At 41.0% G+C, this 20,815-nt stretch overlaps 1 protein-coding gene across 1 annotated transcript in view; it reads right to left on the reverse strand.

Moving 5' to 3' along the window:
* The window catches only part of LOC136863784 (patched domain-containing protein 3), a 147,015-nt gene extending 126,555 nt beyond the window's left edge, over window positions 1-20,460 (reverse strand). The window contains exon 1 of the mRNA XM_068226088.1: window positions 20,020-20,460. Within this exon, the coding sequence (XP_068082189.1) occupies window positions 20,020-20,460 (441 nt within the window). The remainder of the gene's footprint in view (window positions 1-20,019) is intronic.
* Window positions 20,461-20,815: the final 355 nt, after the last annotated feature.

The following is a 20,815-nucleotide window of genomic DNA, read 5'->3' on the forward strand; positions in this document are numbered from 1 at the left end:
TGTTTTAGATTTTGAGACAAAATTGTTAAAAAATATGTTTTATCCAATGAGAGTCGTCCACCCGTCGTAGTGACCATAGAAGCGAGCTCTGCGTTTGCGCATTGTCTCTGTAATCTTCTCTATCATAGACTAGATTTCTTGTAATAATAATAATGATAATAATGATAATAATAATGTTATTGCTTTTACGGTTTTCGAAGATGCCAAAATGTTGTCCCGCAGGAATTTTTTAACATGCCGGTAAATCTACAGACACGAGGCGGGCGTATTTGAGCACCTTCAAATTCCACCGGACTGAGCCAGGACTGAACCTGCCAAGTTGGGCTCAGAAGGCCAGCGCTCTACCCTCTGAGCCACTCAGTCCTGAACCACCCAAGTTGGGCTCAGAAGGCCAGCGCTATACCCTCTGAGCCACTCAGTCCTGAACCAGCCAAGTTGGGCTCGGAAGGAGTGCGCTCTACCGTCCGAGCTACTCAGCCCGGCTAGATTTCTTGTCTGGATTTTCTTATGTACATACCCTCTCTTTAGTTTGGGCCAAGAATGTTGTGGAGAACCTCTCTCTCTCTCTTCTCTCTCTTTTTTTTTTTTTTTTTTTTTTTGCTTTAACTTTGCGAGCACACATTTCTGAGAGAGGATAAGGCATTCTGACGCATAGAGAGATACCGGCTTGATGGCAGTGTTATAATGGCAAATTTTGGTATTTACTGAAAAGCACCATTTGTTATAAATGTTATTATTTATTTATAAATGTTATTTCAAAAGCTAACTCCCGTCTTTTATTATTATTATTATTATTATTATTATTATTATTATTATTATTATTATTATTATTATTATTATTATTTTGTCTACCCGGTAAGGCTTCTGTATCTAGTCCGTGTGACTGGATCCACTCACCAAGGTATTAAAACTTACGCACACGGTTTATTGTTCCATATTTGGTGTTCAGTTGGGTCGTGTTGTCTTTGATGTTTGACAATACTTCCGTCTCTTCAAAGGATATCTGCAACACTCTGTGTTCTGTTACCTATTTCAGCACATTAATTTTTTCTGTTGCATTTTCAAAACTTCCTTTCATCATTGCTATATCATCCGCAAAAGCTAAACAGTCAATTTCTACTCCATTCTTCTTCGCCCCTATCCTTAAAGTTCTGAATAAGTTTCTACCTTGTAGTATCTGACGCATCTCCTGTATCACTTTCTCCAGTACTGTATGTAGTTGAACAAGAGTGGTGAGAGTCCATCTCCCTGCCTAACACCCGTTTAAATTTCAAAAGGGTGCGCAGTTGCATCCTTGGATGTTACTTTAGAGATGGTAAACTAGAAAAGCGGGTGGAATTGATAAGATTTATGGGCATATCGTACAAACAATGGGTTGGGATATAGTATCATAACTGAAGAACTTATTTGATTATTGTTTGCATGAAGGAGCTATACCAAATGAATGGAAAGTTGCTACTGTACTCCCTGTGTATAAAGGACGGGTGATAGACATAAAGCTGAAAATTACAGGCCAGTCAGTTGGACATGCATTGCGTGTAAGCTTTGGGAAAGCATTCTTTCCGATTATATTAGATATTTTTGCGAAATTAATAACTGGGAGACTGCTGGCAAAAATGAGTGCAATTGGACTAGCCCTTTCCAGCCCAATGATGCCATATGGCATCATGATATTTAACGTTTTTTCTGTGCTTTGAAAATTATCTTGAATGCCATATTACATTATGGTAGGATACGTTGTGGTGTTAGGAGTTCATTGGTAGCACTGGAGCAGTTCAGTAGTTGAACATCGCCGAAGAATAATGCATGTTCTATGATCATGTCGACTTGGAATTGGAGACTCTTTCACACCGCACTGCATTATAACATGTTTTATTGTAAGTACTATTAACTTTTTTCAAATTGTGTTATTTTGGAGATAAAGGATGTAATATAAATATTCTGTATGTAATTTTTTGTTATGTTAAGCTTGACAGGTTTTCTGTGTGTGTAAATATGTACTGTATGATGCCATATGGCATCAGTGGGCAGCAGCCATGTCTTAGGTTATGTTTATCTGAGGCAATTAGATTTTTATTCAGCGGCCTTTCTCATTATTACTGGTTGTTTTGCGATATTATATAAACGCTTAACAGTATATTTTGATCATTAAATGTAAGAAAACCTGCTAATAAACAGCACAACTGAAATAAGTAGCCTACTATTCCAAATTATATCATAATAAATTTTTGTTAGAAGTCGCAATTAAAATTGTTGTGTAGGCCCTACTATTTATTCACTTCATTCTTCTAGATGAACCCATTAAGTGAAAACTTTTATCTGAGAAAGAGGTCATTCTTCTTCCGGAAGGTGACATATCTGACGTTGATATCAGTAATGATGATCACAAGGAAGAAGTAACAACACCAAATACAGTTGCAGAACCAGTGCCAAATACTATTCCGGAAGTGGGGCTGAATTTTGAAGTAAATGTTGAACCTAATCTGCATGAAGATGTAATACCGTTGGCTCATCGACTTCAGGCAAAAACATCTACTTCTGGCTCACCAGTACCCAATGAGAGGCAGAGGGACTCAAGGTTGCGGTGTAAAATCTTAGAACCTATTTATTCAGAGTGCACAGTGAATCACTCTGTTCTACCAGGTGAAATGACTCCATATGAATATTTCAAACAATTTTGTACAGCTTCTCTCATAGTTAATTTTGTAGGCAACTCAAATTTATACTGTGTTCAGAAAACTTGATCCTCACTGAACACAAATAAGAATAAAAAAAGAGCAATTTCTGGGAATTCACATTCTGTCAGGCATAGTCAGGATGCCAAGTTACAGAACGTACTGGGCACAAGCAACCAGATTCCCCCCAATTGCTGACATTATGTACCGCAATAGGTCTGACAAACTCAGAAACTTCTTCCACATCAACGATGATAATATGAAGTCACGTGATCATCCAGAGTGTGATAAACGTTTTAAAGTCAGGCCTTTTATTGATGCCATCAGAGCTAGATTCGCTTATATTGAGCCCGAGGAGTACAATTCTGTGGATGAAATTATAATACCGTTCAAAGGGCGAAGTTCATTGAAACGATACCTGAAAAATAAGCCTCATAAATGGGGTGTAAAAGTTTTTGCTCGAGCTGGTTTTAGTGGTATTGTGTACGATTTTGAAGTGTATGTTGGTAAAAGTACTATTTTATAGTCAGGAGAACCGGTTTTAACAATGGAGCATTTATACAAATGGTATTATGATTGTATTTCAGGTTCACAATTTGAAGAACATTTCACGAGGACTTGCATCGCGTGTGCCCAATGATGCCATATGGCGTCACAAAATTTTGAGCATATGAGAGTCCGACAAAAATTAAATATTGGTGGTTTCATGTTCAGGACGCACATTTTAGATGAAATTCACAGGAAAATATTTTTTTCCATCACTGCAGATAATTTGGGCTGGAAAGGGCTAGACACAAGAGTGACTGAATGGGTGGCTATACTTCTAGAAAATAGATCTCAGAGAATTAGAGTAGGCGAAGCTTTATCTGACCCTGTAATAATTAAGAGGGGAATTCCTCAAGGCCTTTATGTTTTCTTATATGTATATACGTAAATGATATGAGTAAAGAACTGGAATCAGAGATAAGGCTTTTTACGGATGATGACAGTCTGTATAGAGTAATAAATTTCTTAAAATGCTATTTGTTCCTGGCGTCGACCTCTAAAGATCTTTTGCCACTACTTACACCATATGTTATGAACCTGCGTGTAATTGTAATTGCCGAAGTGTAAAGTGTTTAATGTGAGGAAAGGGACGTTAAGGACGACACAAACACCCAGTCCCAAGGCCAGGGATATTAATCATTCACAATTAAACACTCCTGACGCGGCCGGGAATCGAACCAAGGGGCCGGACAATAAATAAGTTACAAGATTGTGAGCAACTGCAAAATGCCCTCGGTAATGTTGTGAGATGGCAGTACGATGATAAACGGGGTTAGAAGTCAGGTTGTGAGTTTCACAAATAGGAAAAGCCCTCTCAGTTTTAATTACTGTGTTGATGGGGTGAAAGTTCCTTATAGGAATCATTGTAAGTACCTAGGTGTTAATATAAGGAAATATCTTCATTGGGGTAATTACATAAATTAAAGAAAGGGTAGAGATCTCTGCACATGGTTATGAGGGTGTTTAGGGGTTGTAGTAAGAATTTAAGGAGAAAGCATATAAGTCTCTGGTAAGACCCCAACTAGAGTGTGGTTCCAGTGTATGGGACCCTTACCAGGATTACTTGATTCAAGAATTGGAAACAATCCAAAGAAAAGCAGCTCGATTTTCTTCTGGGTGATTTCCAACAAAAGAGTAGCGTTACAAAAATGTTGCAAAGTTTGGGGTGGGAAGACTTGGGAGAAAGGAGACGAGCTGCTCGACTAAGTGGTATGTTCCGAGCTGGTGGAGAAATGGCATGGAATTGCATTAGTAGACGAATAAGTTTGAGTGGTGTCTTTAAAAGTAGGAAGGATCACAATATGAAGATAAAGTTGGAATTCAAGAGGACAAATTGGGGCAAATATTCGCTTATAGGAAGGGGAGTTGGGGATTGGAATAACTTATCAAGGGAGATGTTCAATAAATTTCCAATTTCTTGGAAATTATTCAAGAAGAGGCTAGGAAAACAACAGATATGGAATCTGCCACCTGGGCCACTGCCCTAAATGCAGATCAGTATTGATTGATTGATTGATTGATGTAGTGAAGGTTGCTCGTATTACCGCTAGCAGTTTTTCGTCGACTCCCATTTCTGCATTTATTTGAAACAACACATCGCGGTCAATGGAGTCGTAGGCCTTTCTGAAGTCTGCAAATGTGCAAACGTAAGTTCCGCCTCTCAGTATATGATATTTTATTATCGTTTTAAGATTGTGGATCTGCTCTGCTGCTGATCGGCCTTTCCGGAAACCTCCTTGGTATTCTCGAAGCGAGCGTTCAACTTGCTGTTTTATAGTATTTCCAGGTTAGATAACGATAGAATCTTGTATGCTACTGAGAGTAATGAGATACCACGGTAGTTATTTACATCTTCGATACTTTCTTTCTTGTGTAAAGGACGGATTAAAGCTACCTTCCAGTCCCCCGGTAGTTGCTCTTTCCCCCATATAACAAAGATGATCTTATGCAAGATGTCTATTGCTTCTTCCGGAACGCATTTTCCATAGTTCTGCTATCACGGAGTCTACACCGGAGGTCTTGCTTTTTAGTCTCACTCTGTGACGTTTGATCTCATCGCGATCCGGGGGAAGAAGACGGCAGGTTTGATTTATTGGTTCTGATGGGGTTAACTGGTTTTTCGCAATTTACAATTTTGTCGAAGTATTCGACAAGGATCTCACAGTTTTCTTCGTTTCATGTTACTGAAGTTCCATCTTTCGGCACTAAAAGCCATACGCTAAATAAATAAATAAATAAATAAATAAATAAATAAATAAATAAATAAATAAATAAATAAATAAATACTGTAATGTCTTATGTAGTATGTCTAATACCCCGGGTGGTTCAAAATGTTTTGCAGACTGCAGAGACAGAGTAGCCCATAGAGAGGTCAAAAACGGGCGAGTTGGCCGTGCGGTCAGAGGCACGCGGCTGTGAGCTTGCATCCGGGAGATAGTGGGTTCGAATCCCACTGTCGGCAGCCCTGAAGATGGTTTTCCGTGGTTTCCTATTTTTCACACCAGGCACCTTAATTAAGGCCACGGCCGCTTCCTTCCAGCTCCTAGGCCTTTCCTGTCCCATCGTCGCCATAAGACCTATCTGTGTCGGTGCGACGTAAAGAAAAAGAAAAGAAAAGAGAGGGGTCAAAGTAAAACTTCTAATTAGGAAAATATAATCGCGCACAAAATCCTATTTTAGAGCAGGTCTGGGAATATCAGGAACGATATAATGGGCAATATCGGTAATTACATTCACCAGGTGTAAGGAGAAAATGTTTAGTACGTCTTGGAGATTACAACTGGTTCGACTTTTCACAAATGTCTTCAATATTTCAAATAAGAATGGGCAAGACTTGTTTCTTGTGCAGAAGTCAGACGTGCAAGTGAAATAGGAAAACCGTATGGTGGTACATTCTGCTACCAGATAACTTTTTTTTGCTACGTTTTAGTGCGTACATATCGAGAATAGGTGTGTATGAAAGCATTCCTGTCAGTTTTTTTTATCAGCGAAAAGCGAATTCATAGACTACGACAGCTCAAGCTAGCAGCAAACTCTAGAAGACAAGAGAGGTAGAGTAATTAGTCATAATCTTCCCATACTTCTTCATGGTCAAAGTATGGAGCATATTTTTTCATTCCTCTTACAAGAGTCCCACTATTCTTCTTCTTTTTTTTTACAATTGACTTTACGTCGCACCGACTCAGATAGCTCTAATGGCGACGATGGGATAGGAAAGGGCTAGGAGTTATAAGAAGCGGCCGGGGCCTTAATTGAGGTACAGGCCCAGCATTTGCCTGCTGTGAAAATAGGAATCCACGGAACACCATCTTCAGGGCTGCCGACAGTGTGGTTCGAACCCACTATCTCCCGAATGCAACCTCACGGCTGCGCGCCCCTAACTGCACGGCCAACTCGCTCGGTCACTATTCGTCTAAAGCGTTGTATTACCTTAGTGCTGATTTAGATGTGGAAACAAAGTGGAAATTGTTCTTAGAGAAGCATTCAAACAGTGCAGAAAAGGTAGGCTTCATTGTAAACGTTATAGAACTTAGGAAAATATAAGCCTGCAGAAAGTGTCAGCACAGGATCTATTTTATTTAAGAAATCTGTCAATGTTTTTGTATTCATCATGTAAGAAAATAGGATCCAGCACTTTGTAAATTTACCATTAAGGAAATGGCAGAAAGAGCTCCAGTTAAGTCTGTCCCTTTTTATTCGCCTATCCGAAGTCAGTCCCCGAAAGTATCACAATGCCTTAGCTGTTCTGTGATAATTACAGAGAAGAGAACAAAATCCAATCTCTCTCTCTCTCTCTCTCTCTCTCTCTAGATACCTGTTACTCAGATTCTGGCAGTTTCCAAAAAAATCAACAGCATTTTCCGGTGAAAGAGCACAATTTTTTTGGTACCGTGTATTCGAGACTTCAGAATCATTTCAAAAAGTCTTCATCACAATGATAGAGAACATTCGCTGTTCATCAAATTACGTAACACATAATACAACGTAGTACCAAAGTTCGAAAGGTTTTGGTCACAGAGTTGCAACAACCCAAACTAGGCTAGACTGATGGATGAAACGTTGTAAGAAGACGGCGGTTTCTGAAGAAACAACGAACAAACCAAGATGTGGCAAAACTAACTTTGCAATCGGCAGTCCGTTTCACTTTGTGTATTCTAAGAGTTGGGTACGCGTTTAAGTTATCTTAATGAGGCACACATTCTTCATGGTACTTCGGCGAGAAATCTGTCACTCGACCAACAAGACCTGCCTGCCTAACAGGACGAGTACCAGTTAAAGTGGAAAAAATGCAAGACCGGGCGATGATAAGCAGTACATCCCAAGTGAGCACAGGATGTTCTATGAAGGCGTTTTCAACTGGTCCACAGACAGTAATACACTTAAGAAAATGGAAATTGCAACACCATGAAGGCATTGGTCGTTTGTGTTGATTTTCAAGATATGGAACGATGCCATGTAGGTATGTAAACGATCAAAGTTTCAGACCCATTGGATTGTTGCTACAGGTCTCCCTACCCATGTGATTGGTCGCGGAAGAATCAACTCCAGTATACGGACTCTGGTGTAGCGTAGTTGACTTGCAGTCTGTGCAGTAAAGTGTTTCCCCGTCAAACCTGCCTCGACGACAGAGAAGAGCACGCTATCAACAACTGTCGCCGTTTAAGAGGGCTCGGATAATTGGGCTGTGTGAGGCTCGATTATCGATAAGGACTGCCGCTGCACGTGTTGGCCGACAGGCATCTACGGTACAACGTGTATGGCAGCAGTGGTCAAATGAAGGTACCCACACTCGTAGACCTGGCACAGGCCCAGCGCGACAGACAACTGTGAGAGAGGATCGCCTCATCATTCGGATGGTCCGGATGAAACCCCATGCAGCACCAGCGCAAATTCGAGCAGCTGTGGCACCCCACGTTACACAACAAACAGTTGGTAATCGCCTGCGTGCAGCTGGCTTACGAGCCCGTGTCCCTGCAGAAGGTGTTCCATTGACCCCACAACATGGACGTCGAGAAAGATCGACGTGGGTCGACGAATGGCATAGGATCGTATTTAGTGATGAATCGCGCTTCTGTCTTGCCCGCAGTGATCGCCGGAATCGTGTACACCGACGTACCGGGAAGAGGGGCTGCCCAGAAATTATTGTCGAGAAGCACACAGGGCCAACACCAAGCATTATGGTCTGGGGAGCTGTTGGCTTTAATGTGAAATCACAATTAGTGCTTGTTAAGGGCACTATGGCTGCTCGACAGTACGTTGATATGGTACTCAATCCAGTGGTTGTCCCTATGATGGCGAACATTGCTAATGGGATGTTTCAGCAAGACAATGCCCTGTTTCACACTGCAGGCATCTCCAGAGAAGCCTTCCACGACATTACAACCTTAGAATGGCCCGCCAGTCCCTGGACCTCAGTCCTATTGAGCATGTGTGGGATATGATGGGTCGACAACTGGCCAACCGTCCACAGCCACCCACAACTCTGGAACAACTAATCCGTGCAGTGCAGCAAGCATGGGCCAAAATTCCTCAGGAAGCGATCCAGGGCCTTATTGACTCCATGCCCCGACGAATTCATCAATGTATTGCAGCTCGTGGTGGGAATATCCTGTACTGATTGTTGTCCAAACTTGCGGTCAGAGGGACCTGAAAGTGTAATCATCGAAGCACAACCGAACACTCGTCCTGCATGTTCAATCCTTCTGGGTGTTGCAATTTCCATTTTCTTCAGTGTACATATGACTGTGACTGAAAAGTAGTTAGTCACCAGTAAAACGACTTGAGCTCCCTTTATCAAGTGCAATATTTCTTGTTATTTTCTTTTGCTTTACGTCGCACCGACACAGATAGGTCTTATGGCGACGATGGGATAGGAAAGGCCTAGGAATTGGAAGGAAGCGGCCGTGGCCTTAATTAAGGTACAGCCCCGGCATTTGCCTGGTGTAAAAATGGGAAACCACGGAAAACCATCTTCCGTGCTGCCGACAGTGGGGCTCGAACCCCCTATCTCCCGATTACTGGATACTGGCCGCACTTAAGCGACTGCAGCTATCGAGCTCGGTTCTTGTTTTTTATTTTTTATTTTTTAATTGGTTTAAAAAGTGTAATAGTGTATTGTGTTGTTTGTGTATCACTTCAGGTGAAACTTAATTTACTAATATCGCTAAATATCAATTTATTTTGTGTGTCTACTTGCCACAAGACAGATTGTCAAAGGAAGGGACTTTCAGTTTTGTAAACCACAATAAAAACATATAAATTTGCATTAAATTTACAATTGCTTTACAGAGGAATACATTTCACCTACACTAACAGCTCACATGACAAAACTTACTTCTTTACAGGTATTTTTTCCTGTAAGTAGTTTTTCTTTAATTTCCCACAAAGTTAGTTTTCTTGTCTACGCCTTTTAAAAAATACCGCTTCATATATAGAAGTAAAGGATGCCGTTCCGCCTCACATCAAGTGCTAGGCATACTGTAGGTGCTCAAGGACTTGTTAATATTTGGTTCTATCCCAGTATTTACCTAGAGAGTGGGTAGTGGAAATGTTATTCCCGGGATACCAGCTGCTGTGATGCGAATCTTGAATCTTTGAACAGTGTAGTTCTCAAATTCTAGTGTGGACAGTGATTTAACACAATCGGCTGTGGAAGTGGAGCTTTTAACTATAGTCATCCAAAGGTTACGACTCTGAGTTGAATGTGGTATCGCGTGACCGAGTCAGCTACTTCTCTTCCCAACAAATTCTTGAGAATTAGGTTCATGCTCACAATTAGGTACAGTGTGCTGCTGTGGACCAATGACCCTGGAGTGAGCTCTTACAATAGGATTCATAAATTAAAAAGTCAAAGGAGTCAACAAGCTGAGACTGGCCTTTCATCCGAACTAGCGAGGCCTACTCCTAAGTGTCCATAGAAGTCTAAGAATAGATTTTGACTGTCTCGCCCTCTTGGCAGAATCTGCCAAAGATGACTTGTCACCCGTCTGTCTCAGTTTCTACTTGGCCCTGTTTCACGGCCAGATGCCCTTCCTGACGCCAACCCTATACGGAGAGATGTAATTATTGCGTGTTTTTGTGGTAGTTGGAAGTGTGTTGCCTGAATATGAAGAGGACAGTCTTCGAAAACCATTGTCCGACTCATTGGCTGAATCGTCAGCGTTGAGGCCTTCGGTTCAGAGGGTCCCGGGTACGATTCCCGGCCGGGCCGGGGATTTTAATAGTCTGATTAATTCTTCTGGCTCAGGGACTGTGTATTTGTGTTTGTCCCAACACTTTCCTCTTCATATTCAGACAATACACTACCCTGTCACCAATGAATCACGCAATAGTGATGATTACATCTCTCCATATAGAGCTGGCGTCAGGAAGGGCATCCGACCGTAGAACAGGGCCAAATCCACAGTTCCCACCCGCGACCCCAGAGATGTGGGACAAGCGGTAGAAAAAGGAGGTCTCTGAAATTATTATTATTATTATTATTATTATTATTATTATTATTATTATTATTATTATTAAGCCGACGTGGCGCTTCTCGGCTACACTATCAGCCCACGTTCCTCGTGCTCGTGCATAAACGTTAGTAAGAGCCGACGCATGAGTTCAAAATGTAGCCTATAGTCGTTTGCATTTACGAGTTCATCCATGTATACGTTTTTGACCAACGTATACTCTCTGGATACATGGATTGCGTGTACATGGGGACCCAAAATACAGGCTGCAGCCTGAGCCCCAGGTACAATTTACACTTATTTGGCGACGCTCTACTGTAGAATGGCAAACAGAGCAGGGGTTCTAATGGGCCATACCCCAAAAGTTTACTGCAGATATCATTGAAGAACTGTCTTGTGACCCAGTAGATACTTGTTACACATATTAAATTTGTATTTGAACCTATTAATTTACAAGGGCGGTGCGTGTTGTTGCAGGGTTGCACAACTCCCAATAATTTTACACTTCATTTGTCGTCTTTTTTTTCTATTTTGCAGTTTAATAAACCTAACATGTACTCTAAAATGTGTTAAAACCAACCATCCTTTGACGTTCGATGTACCAATGCTTCGTAACGGACCATTAAACTCCGCCGTTTTCGAATCAAACTCGGGGGTTGACTTTCTGACGGCAACTCGCTAGCGCACAGCGCGCCGCTATTTAGTTTCAGCAGGGACGAGCCTAAGCCTGTATACGATGTATAGCATCAGGTAGCAAGTCCGCCAGTATCGGTCCTAGGGAGTTGCACGAGACCAGCAAGTCCTCTATCGAAAAACATTCCAAATGTCCCCGTTAGATTGCACCACTCTGCTTGATGACTTCATCCCTGCTTTCTCTTCTCTCGCAACAGTGATTTCTTTTCCACGCCACTTGGGTAAGCCGTACCACTCACAATGTCACCAACATTGGTATTTCATGGGCAATCATAACCATTTTTTTTTAATCCTAAAATTTGTTTTGAGGATATACTTTCGGAGGAAACGTTTTCTCATCAGCATAACTTCATTTGTTTAGAAGGGTTATAGGGAGGTACATTCAGGGAAACAGGGTGGCCTAGGGAGCGGTGTTTAGGAACAGGGAACTGTAAATCAAGTAGGGATGACATAAAACTGTTAGTGCTCAACTGTAGAAGTATTGTAAAGAAAGGAATAGAATTACGTAATTTAACAGATATATACTTACCATATATTGTAGTAGGAGTAGAATCATGGCTGAGAAATGATATAATGGATGCAGAAATTTTCTCACGGAACTGGAGGGTGTATCGAAGGGATAGGATAGGAATGATAGGAGAGGGAGTATTCATTCTCGTGAAAGAAGAATTTGTAAGCTACGAAAAAGTTAAAGATGACAAACCCGAAATTCTAGGGGTAAGGCTCATCTCTAAAGATAATAGGCAACTTGATGTCTTTGGAGTGTACAGATCAGGAAAGGGTAGCGCAGATGTTGATTCAGAATTATTTGATAAGATAATCAGCTATGTGGGAAACGATAAGGAAAGGAACGTGATTGTAGCGGGTGATCTCAATTTACCAAATGTTAATTGGGAAGGTAATGCGAACGACAGGAAGCATGACCAACAAATGGCAAATAAGTTAAAATGGGAAGGGCACCTGATTCAGAAAGTGATGGAACCACCTAGAGGGAAGAATATCCTGGATGAGGTGCTGGTAAAACCAGATGAGCTCTATAGAGAAACCGAAGTAATAGATGGTATCAGTGATCATGAAGCTGATTTTGTGGTAATTAAAAATAAATGTGAAAGAAAGGAAGAGATTAAAATTAGGACTGTTAGGCAGTACCATATGGCTGATAAACAGGCATGAGGGAGTTTTTAATAAGTAACTACGATCGGTGGAAAACGGTAAATAAAAATGTTAACAGACTCTGGGATGGGTTTAAAGCAATTGTTGAGGAATGTGAAAATAGGTTTGTACCTTCAAAGGTGGTAAGGAATGGTAAAGATCCACTATATTATAACAGGGAAATAAAGAGACTAAGAAGGAGGTGCAGGTTGGAAAGAAATAGAGTTAGAAATGGCTGTGGAAGTAAGGAGAAATTGAAGGAACTTACTACGAAATTGAATCTAGCAAACAAGTCAGCTAAGGATAACATGATTGCAAGCATAATTGGTGGCCATACTGATTTTAGCGAAAAATGGAAGAGTATGTATAGGTACTTTAAGGCAGAAACAGTTTCCAAGAAGGACATTCCAGGAATCATTAATGAACAAAGGGAGTGTGTATGCGAGGATCTTCAAAAGGCAGAAGTATTCAGCCAGCAGTATGTAAAGATTGTTGGTTACAAGGATAATGTCCAGATAGAGGAGGTGACTATTTACCTATGACAGCAATGACATTTACAGTAAGATACAAAAGTTGAAAACTAGAAAAGCAGCTGGAATTGATAAGGTTTCAGGGGATATACTAAAGACAATGGGTTGGGATATAATACCATATCTGAAGTACTTATTTGATTATTGTTTGCACGAAGGAACTTTATCAAATGAATGGAGAGTTGCTATAGTAGCCCCTGTATATAAAGAAAAGGGCGATAGACATAAAGCTGAAAATTACAGGCCAGTCAGTTTGACATGCATTGTATGTAAGCTTTGGGAAAGCATTCTTTCTGATTATATTAGACATGCTTGCAAAATTAGTAACTGGTTTGATAGAAGGCAGTTTGGGTTTAGGAAAGGTTATTCCACTGAAGCCCAACTTGTATGATTCCAGCAAGACATAGCAGATATCCTGGATTCAGGAGGTCAATTGGACTGTATCGCGATTGACCTGTCTAAGGCATTTGATAGCGCAGATCAAGGGAGACTACTGGCAAAAATGAGTGCAATTGGACTTGACAAAAGAGTGACTGAATGGGTTGCTCTGTTTTTAGAAAATAGAACTCAGAGAATTAGAGTAGGTGAAGCTTTATCTGTCCCTGTAAAAATTAAGAGGGGAATTCCTCAAGGCAGTATTATTGGACCTTTATGTTTTCTTATATATAACAATGATATGTGTAAAGAAGTTGAATAAGAGATAAGGCTTTTCACAGATGATGTTATTCTGTACAGAGTAATAAATAAGTTAAAAGATTGTGAGCAACTGCAAATTGACCTCGATAATGTTGTGAGATGGACAGTCGACAATGGTATGATGATAAACTGGGTTAAAAGTCAGGTTGTGAGTTTCACAAATAGGAAAAGTCCTCTAGGTTTTAATTACTGCGTTGATGGGGTGAAAGTTCCCTTTGGGGATCATTGTAAATACCTAGGTATTAATATAAGGAAAGATCTGCATTGGGGTAATCACATAAATGGAATTGTAAATAAAGGGTACATATCTCTGCACATGGTTATGAGAGTATTTAGGGGTTGTAGTAAGGATGTAATGGAGAGAGCATATTTGTCTCTGGTGAGATCCCAACTAGAGTATGATTCCAGTGTATGGGACCCTTACAAGGATTACTTGATTCAGGAACTGGAAAAAATCCAAAGAAAAGTAGCTCGATTTGTTCTGGGCGATTTCCGACAAAAGAGTAGCGTTACAAAAATGTTGCAAAGTTTGGGCTAGGAAGACTTGGGAGAAAGGAGACGAGCTGCTCGACTAAGTGGTATGTTCCGAGCTGTCAGTGGAGAGATGGCATGGAATTGCATTAGTAGACGAATAAGTTTGGATGGTGTCTTTAAAAGTAGGAAAGATCACAATATGAAAATATAGTTGAATTCAAGAGGACAAATTGGGGCAAATATTCGTTTATAGGAAGGAGAGTTAGGGATTGGAATAACTTACCAAGGGAGATGTTCAATAAATTCCAATTTCTTTGCAATCATTTAAGAAAATGCTAGGAAAACAACACATAGGGAATCTGCGGTTACGTCTCAAAACTCACGGAGTAAAATTAGTTACAAATAGTATCAAAACTCACGAATATAAACTGGTAGCTGAAGTAAACTTTCTAATGAGTCTCAAAATTCACGACTCCGGACAGCAGGTGCTTGCGATGACCGCAGGAGGGATGAGGTGCACGGTGACTCACGCTGCCCTTACGACAGGCAGGGGATACTGTGGATGTTATTCTGCCGACCCAATCCACAGGGGAAAAATAATGGCTGGTGTTTGAAAGAGACCGAGGTGTATTATTATTATTATTATTATTATTATTATTATTATTATTATTATTATTATTATTGTATTTTGCTGTTGTCTTAAAGCTAATGCATTTTTTTTACCTTTCATATAATAGTGACGTGTGGCCTCCGGGTAGGTCTGGTGCAGGTCTTTAGAGTTGACGCCGTATAGGTGACTTGCACGTCTGTGAGGATGAGGCGCAACCTAAGATGAAGTTTAATGCTGAAGACTGCACGAACCCCAGTCCCCGAGCCATAGGAATTAACTAATGAAAGTTCAAATCTCCGACCCGACCGGAAATCGAACCCGGGAACCCCTGGGCCCCTTGGACAAAAGGCCAGCATGCTATCAATTTATGCTTGCAGCCGGACGACATATAATTAAAGTATGTATATTGCCCGTTGCTAGTTTAAGAGAATCTGTCAATTGGTAGTACTAGGGCTTAGTTCCATTATGTAGCCAAAAGGCGGCATTTACTTGAATAAGGAATTTTATTTAGAGATATTAAAGATCAAGACAGTTAATTCACTCATTTAATTTCAACACTTGGAGATTCCATTTTTCGTAAGAGTTCATCTATTCGCTTATTTCAGTAGATTGTCTACCCGACACACTTAAACCGAAAAAAAATTACTCGTGACGCATCCGATTATTCTGTGCGATATAACGGAATGATATTAGAAACTCATTCGATTATTTAAATAATCGGATGGAAGTTACTCGATTATTAAAAATATTCCATTTTCCCATCAGTAATAGGGTGGACATTTATCCATTCAAAGAAGAACTGGCCCTGCTCGTGAGTTTTGAGACTGGTCCAGGGAAATTCGTAAGTTTTGGGACTCGTGAGTTTTGAAACGACGCGAATCTGCCACCTGGGAGACTGCCCTAAATGCAGATCAGTATTGATTGATTGATGTTATAGCCTACTTTTGTCAACCGTAACACGAACTTTGTGCCAACATTGTCACATGTGGGTAAACGGCTGGACTATTGCGACATGGAGTTGTTGGTGTTACTGTAGACGTTATGTTTCCATTTATCACGTGTAGGTCTTGATGTGTTTGGAGGTAATTGAGTGTTTTGTTTCTAGATAGTTTTTCTGTGCGTTACTATAACTGAGTGAGTAAAGAATTCGTCACAAAGCTGCCGGTGTTTGTGAAGTTTAGTTTGACTATTTGCTGGTGTCGTTTCACGGCATTAGCGCTCAAATCTATCACCTGTGGGTCTATTAGTATTTTGTTGTAACTGAATATTTGGTTTGAAATATTAACTTTTCAAGTCGTAATCTCATTTGTAGTGGAGTATGAGTGAAAATGAATACTGTAAGTAATTTACAAGTTAGAGAGTTTTTCCAGTTTTCTGATGAGAAACTTATAGCAAAGACACTGGAAGACCATTACCGGACTTAAGTATTGTGTAGAATATCAATACTGGAATTCGACGGTTTAAGAGGGTGTTTAAAAGGGATATTTATACAAATAGTGATTGGTTATGCGGTTGCGAACTTAAAAATGCGTTGTTCTGCTTCCCGTGCTTGTTGTTTGGTGGGGAACCCGCGTAGACCAAAGTAGGTGTTACGGACATAAACCACTTAAGTACCAAAGTAAAGACATATGAATCTTCAGCTGTTCACATTCAAAACTGTTTAAGACTGACACTTCTTGGAACTGTCAACGTAGCTGCACAATTCGATAGTGCGTATAGAAGGAAAATTGCGGAGTACAAAGAAGAAGTTAGGCATAACAGATATGTGTTAATATTTTAATACACTGTATTCGTTTCGGCGGTTCTTTTGAACTGTCCTTAAGGGGGCACGATGAAACTGAATCATCATCAAACCCAGGTGTTTTCAGAAGACTAATTAAATTTAGCGCTGACCTGGATGCTAGAAGGTCATTTGGAAAAGGCAACTGTTTTCAAAGGAACATCTGAAACAATTCAAAATGAACTTTTGCAAATTATGTTGGAGTTATGCCAGGAAGAAATATCAAAACAAATAAGGGAATCAGAATGTTTAGCTATTATAGCAGATGAAACCAGAGACATTTAGAATATATTCCAGATGGCTGTTTTGTACTGTTACGTAGTAAGAGTCAAACCAATAGAAAGGTTCTGGAGTTTCCTGTCTCCTGCAAAGCATGACGCACAGACGTTAGCTTCGTGTTTATTGGAAGAATTAAAGAAGCACAAAGTAAATGAAACTCCCCAAAAGTTAATTGCACAGACATATGACGGGGCATCCGTTATGGCTGGTTCCTCTGATGGGGTACAAGCTATTGTAAAAAATCCTATCCCAATGCAGAACATGTGCATTGCTATGCCTATCGAGTTAATCTTGTAATGAGCAAGACGGCATCAGTCAAAGCGCAATGTGAAAATATTTGTTTCAAGTTTACAAGGAATTTGTGCATTCTTCTCCAACAGCCCACAGCGGACCGCTATTTATTTATTAGGTTCGTTACGACCCCTGAGGATCACGAGTGACTTGTTCGGTACGTCTTCTTTCTTCCCAATACCTCTTCATTCTCTCACTCCTCCTCTTTCTCTCGGCTTCCGTGATCTGAATCTGGATCCTGGTGTCTGTCCATCTGTGACCTTCCACGAGCTTTTTGTATTTGGACCTATCCTGTACTGTCATCAGTGGATATTTTTCCTTTATGCCAATAGTCTCCCAATCTTCTCTGACTTCCTTCATCCACTTATTTCCGGTTAAGCAAGTTGCATTCCATATCTTCTTCGTCAGCCTACTGTCATCCATCCTCATGAGATGTCCAACAAATCCTAACCTTCTCTTTCTTATCACACTCGAGATTGGTTCTATACTCGCATATAGTTCCTGCCTTTATCTGTGTACCCAAATTTCACCTTGCTTTTTGGTGCCCCATATATGTCTCAAGATTCTTCTTTCCTCCTTCTCCAATTGTATGCAAGCTCTCTTGCCTAATGTCAGCGTTTCAGTTGCATATAATGCAGCATTCCTGATGGTTATCATGTAGTGTCGCAGTCTGGCGTTCCTCGAGAGGTTCTTCCTTCCATATGTAGTCATGGCTGCATATCGTAGTTTCAGCAGCAGTTGAGCTCTGTCTGTGGTACTTTTGTTGCTTTGTACTTTACCCGTGATGTTCTCACCTAGGTACCGGAAGCTGTCGACTCTCTCTACCACTTGGCCTTTTACATTCCAATCGGTCTTCGTATTCAGTACCTTCGTCTTGTTGTAGGCTATTTTCAGACCAACCTTTGCTGCAGTTTCTGCTAGATTTGCTAGTGCCAACTTTGCTTCTTCTTCCTTCTCATGTAACAACACCATATCATCTGCGAAGGCAAGGCAATCCACTATGACATTGTTTTTGATCTTATATCCAATATGTACACCTTCAATTCCCATGGTTCTATTCAACTGTCTCCACTGCTTCACCACTTCATCCAAAACTAGGTTAAATAATATTGGCGACAGCCCATCCCCTTGTCGGACTCCTGTCTTAATTTCAAAGCTGTCTGACAACATACTCCGGTATCTTACTCTAGCAGTTGTATCCTTCAATGTTTCCCCCACCAATCCATGTGTTGTAGAATCCAATCCTCTGTCGCGTAGGATGTTCAGTAGTGTGTTCCTGTCTATTGAATCGTAGGCTTTTGCGAAGTCTACAAATGTAACTATTGTGTCTTTTCCTTTCCTGTGTCTGTGTTCTATGATTCTCTTTAGTCCAAAGATCTGTTCTACGCAGTTTCTCCCTTTCCGGAAACCACCCTGGTATTCTCCTATGGTCGATTCAAGCTGTGCTTCCACTCTGTTCAGCAATAATCTCGAGAGTATCTTGTACCCAATATTTAGCAGTGAGATACCTCTGTAGTTATCCAGTATTCTTTTGTCTCCTTTCTTATGTACTGGTATAATTATGGATTCTTTCCAGTCGCTAGGTATCTTCTTATTTATCCAGATGTCCATTATTATTCTGTACATGCTTTCTTCCATTGCAGGACCACCCCATTTGATCTCCTCGGCGCATATACCATCATTACCTGCCGCTTTGTTGTTCTTGAGATCCTTGATTGCCTTCACAACTTCTGTTTTGGTGGGTGCTCGTCCTTGGTTGATGTCTCTGCTATACTGTAGAGTAATGCTCCCTGTGGGTGCTTCTGTGTTCAGTAGATCTTTGAAATATCTTGCCATTTCCTCGCATACATCTTTTTCTCCTATTTTCAACTCGCCATCTTGTCCTTTCACAAAAGGTTCTCTCGCCTCATAACCCTTTATCCTGCTCTTCATCTCCTTAAAGAAGGATCGTGATTTGTTTTTCTTAAACGCATGATCAGCTTCTTCCAGCCTCTCATTCCACCTTTTCCTTCTGGCATTCCTGATCGTCTTGGCAGCCATCTTTCTCGCTGTCTCGAAAGTTGACAGGTCCTCTTCCTTCTTGGTAGTCTGCCACCTTACCCACATCTTCCTCCTGTACTCTACCGCCTCTTCACATTCTTCTGTCCACCACTCATGCTTCCTTCTCTTGTTATTAGTGGCCAATCGTTTGGATTCTTCTCTAACCTTATCCTTTAAGTTTTCCCGTTTACTCTCCACTGTCAAGTTCTTCATGTACTGATCTCGGTTTTTGTTCAGCAGTTCTCCGTCGATCTGGTGTGAGTTTGTGTTCGTGTTTCTCCTAGTTCTGTTTGGTATCCATCTACATTTGATTTCAGTAAGATAGTGGTCAGACTCCATCCTGCTGTTTTTCCTGACTTTGGTGTTCATGATCTCTGCATGGTTTTTGTCTCGGATCGCTACGTGGTCTATCTGCCTTTCACCAATTCTATTGCCCGGACTTACCCAGGTTGTCTTTTTACTCGCCTTGGCTTTGTAGTGTGTGGTCATGATTCTCATCTTGTGTCTTTTGCACAAGTTTGCAAGCCTTTCTCCATTCTTATTTGTTCTCTTGTGTGCAGGGTAATCCCCTACAGGGCCTTTGAATCTCCTTTCAGTGCCTAGCTGTGCATTGAAATCCCCCAGCAAGATCGTGACACCTCTCTTGCTTGCTTCCGTTACTACCTTATCCAGTGTGTTCCAGAAGTTCTCTGTCCCTGCCTTGTCTGTTTTGTTCTTATCATTTGTGGGGGGCATGTGCATTGACAAGTGTATAAGTTTTATTGCCAATTTTCATCATCAAGTATGACAGTCTCTCATTCACACCCTTCCAGTCAATGACACTACTCAAGAAGCTTCGGTCTACTATAAACGCCGTACCAAACATAAACGGCTGTTGCTTCATCTTGATACCCGGTTTTCCCTTCAAAATTACATATCCTTCTGATTCCACCGTATCTTCATCTCTGAATCTCGTTTCCTGTAGAGCCAGTATGCCGATTCCATGTTCTCTCATTGCATCTAGGACTTGTTTCAGTTTCCCCACTCTGATCATGGTCTGTATGTTGATGGTTCCCAATTTAAAAGTTCTCCTGGGTCTGATCTTTTGTGACCGGCGTATTGAGGATGTTGAGGTATTGGGGAGCTCCGACTCTCCCTCCGCACACGATACAGGTTCCCCAGAATCCGACAACCTGCTTGCGTCTACTGAGGTCGACGGGGGATTTACCCCCTGGGGTAAAGTAGTGATTATCATGTGCTCCATGGTTACTTCACAAGCCGAAGTATTAAGCTGGGCTACCGCAATATCGGTAGCGTTGTTACAACTGAGGTAATGAGCCCCAGAGGGCATTTTATACCTTCTACCAGGATAATGTTCACCCTAGTTGGTCAGGACTGGGAGTAGGCATTTCCTCCATACCCCCCGAATAGCTATGGTTTTCCCGCCAATACTCGGGTGGCTGACTGCAGGTAGTGAGAAAACGTTTGCCACAGGCTTGCCCTACTAGGTGAATTTTCAATCACGATGCGTAAACAGAGTTTATGACTGCAAGGAAGACCTTATTGAGTGTATGAACCAGATATTGGAATGTGACTCTGTAAAGAGCGAAATTACTCGT

Source organism: Anabrus simplex, chromosome 2, assembly GCF_040414725.1.
Source record: "Anabrus simplex isolate iqAnaSimp1 chromosome 2, ASM4041472v1, whole genome shotgun sequence".
NCBI classification, from domain to species: domain Eukaryota; kingdom Metazoa; phylum Arthropoda; class Insecta; order Orthoptera; family Tettigoniidae; genus Anabrus; species Anabrus simplex.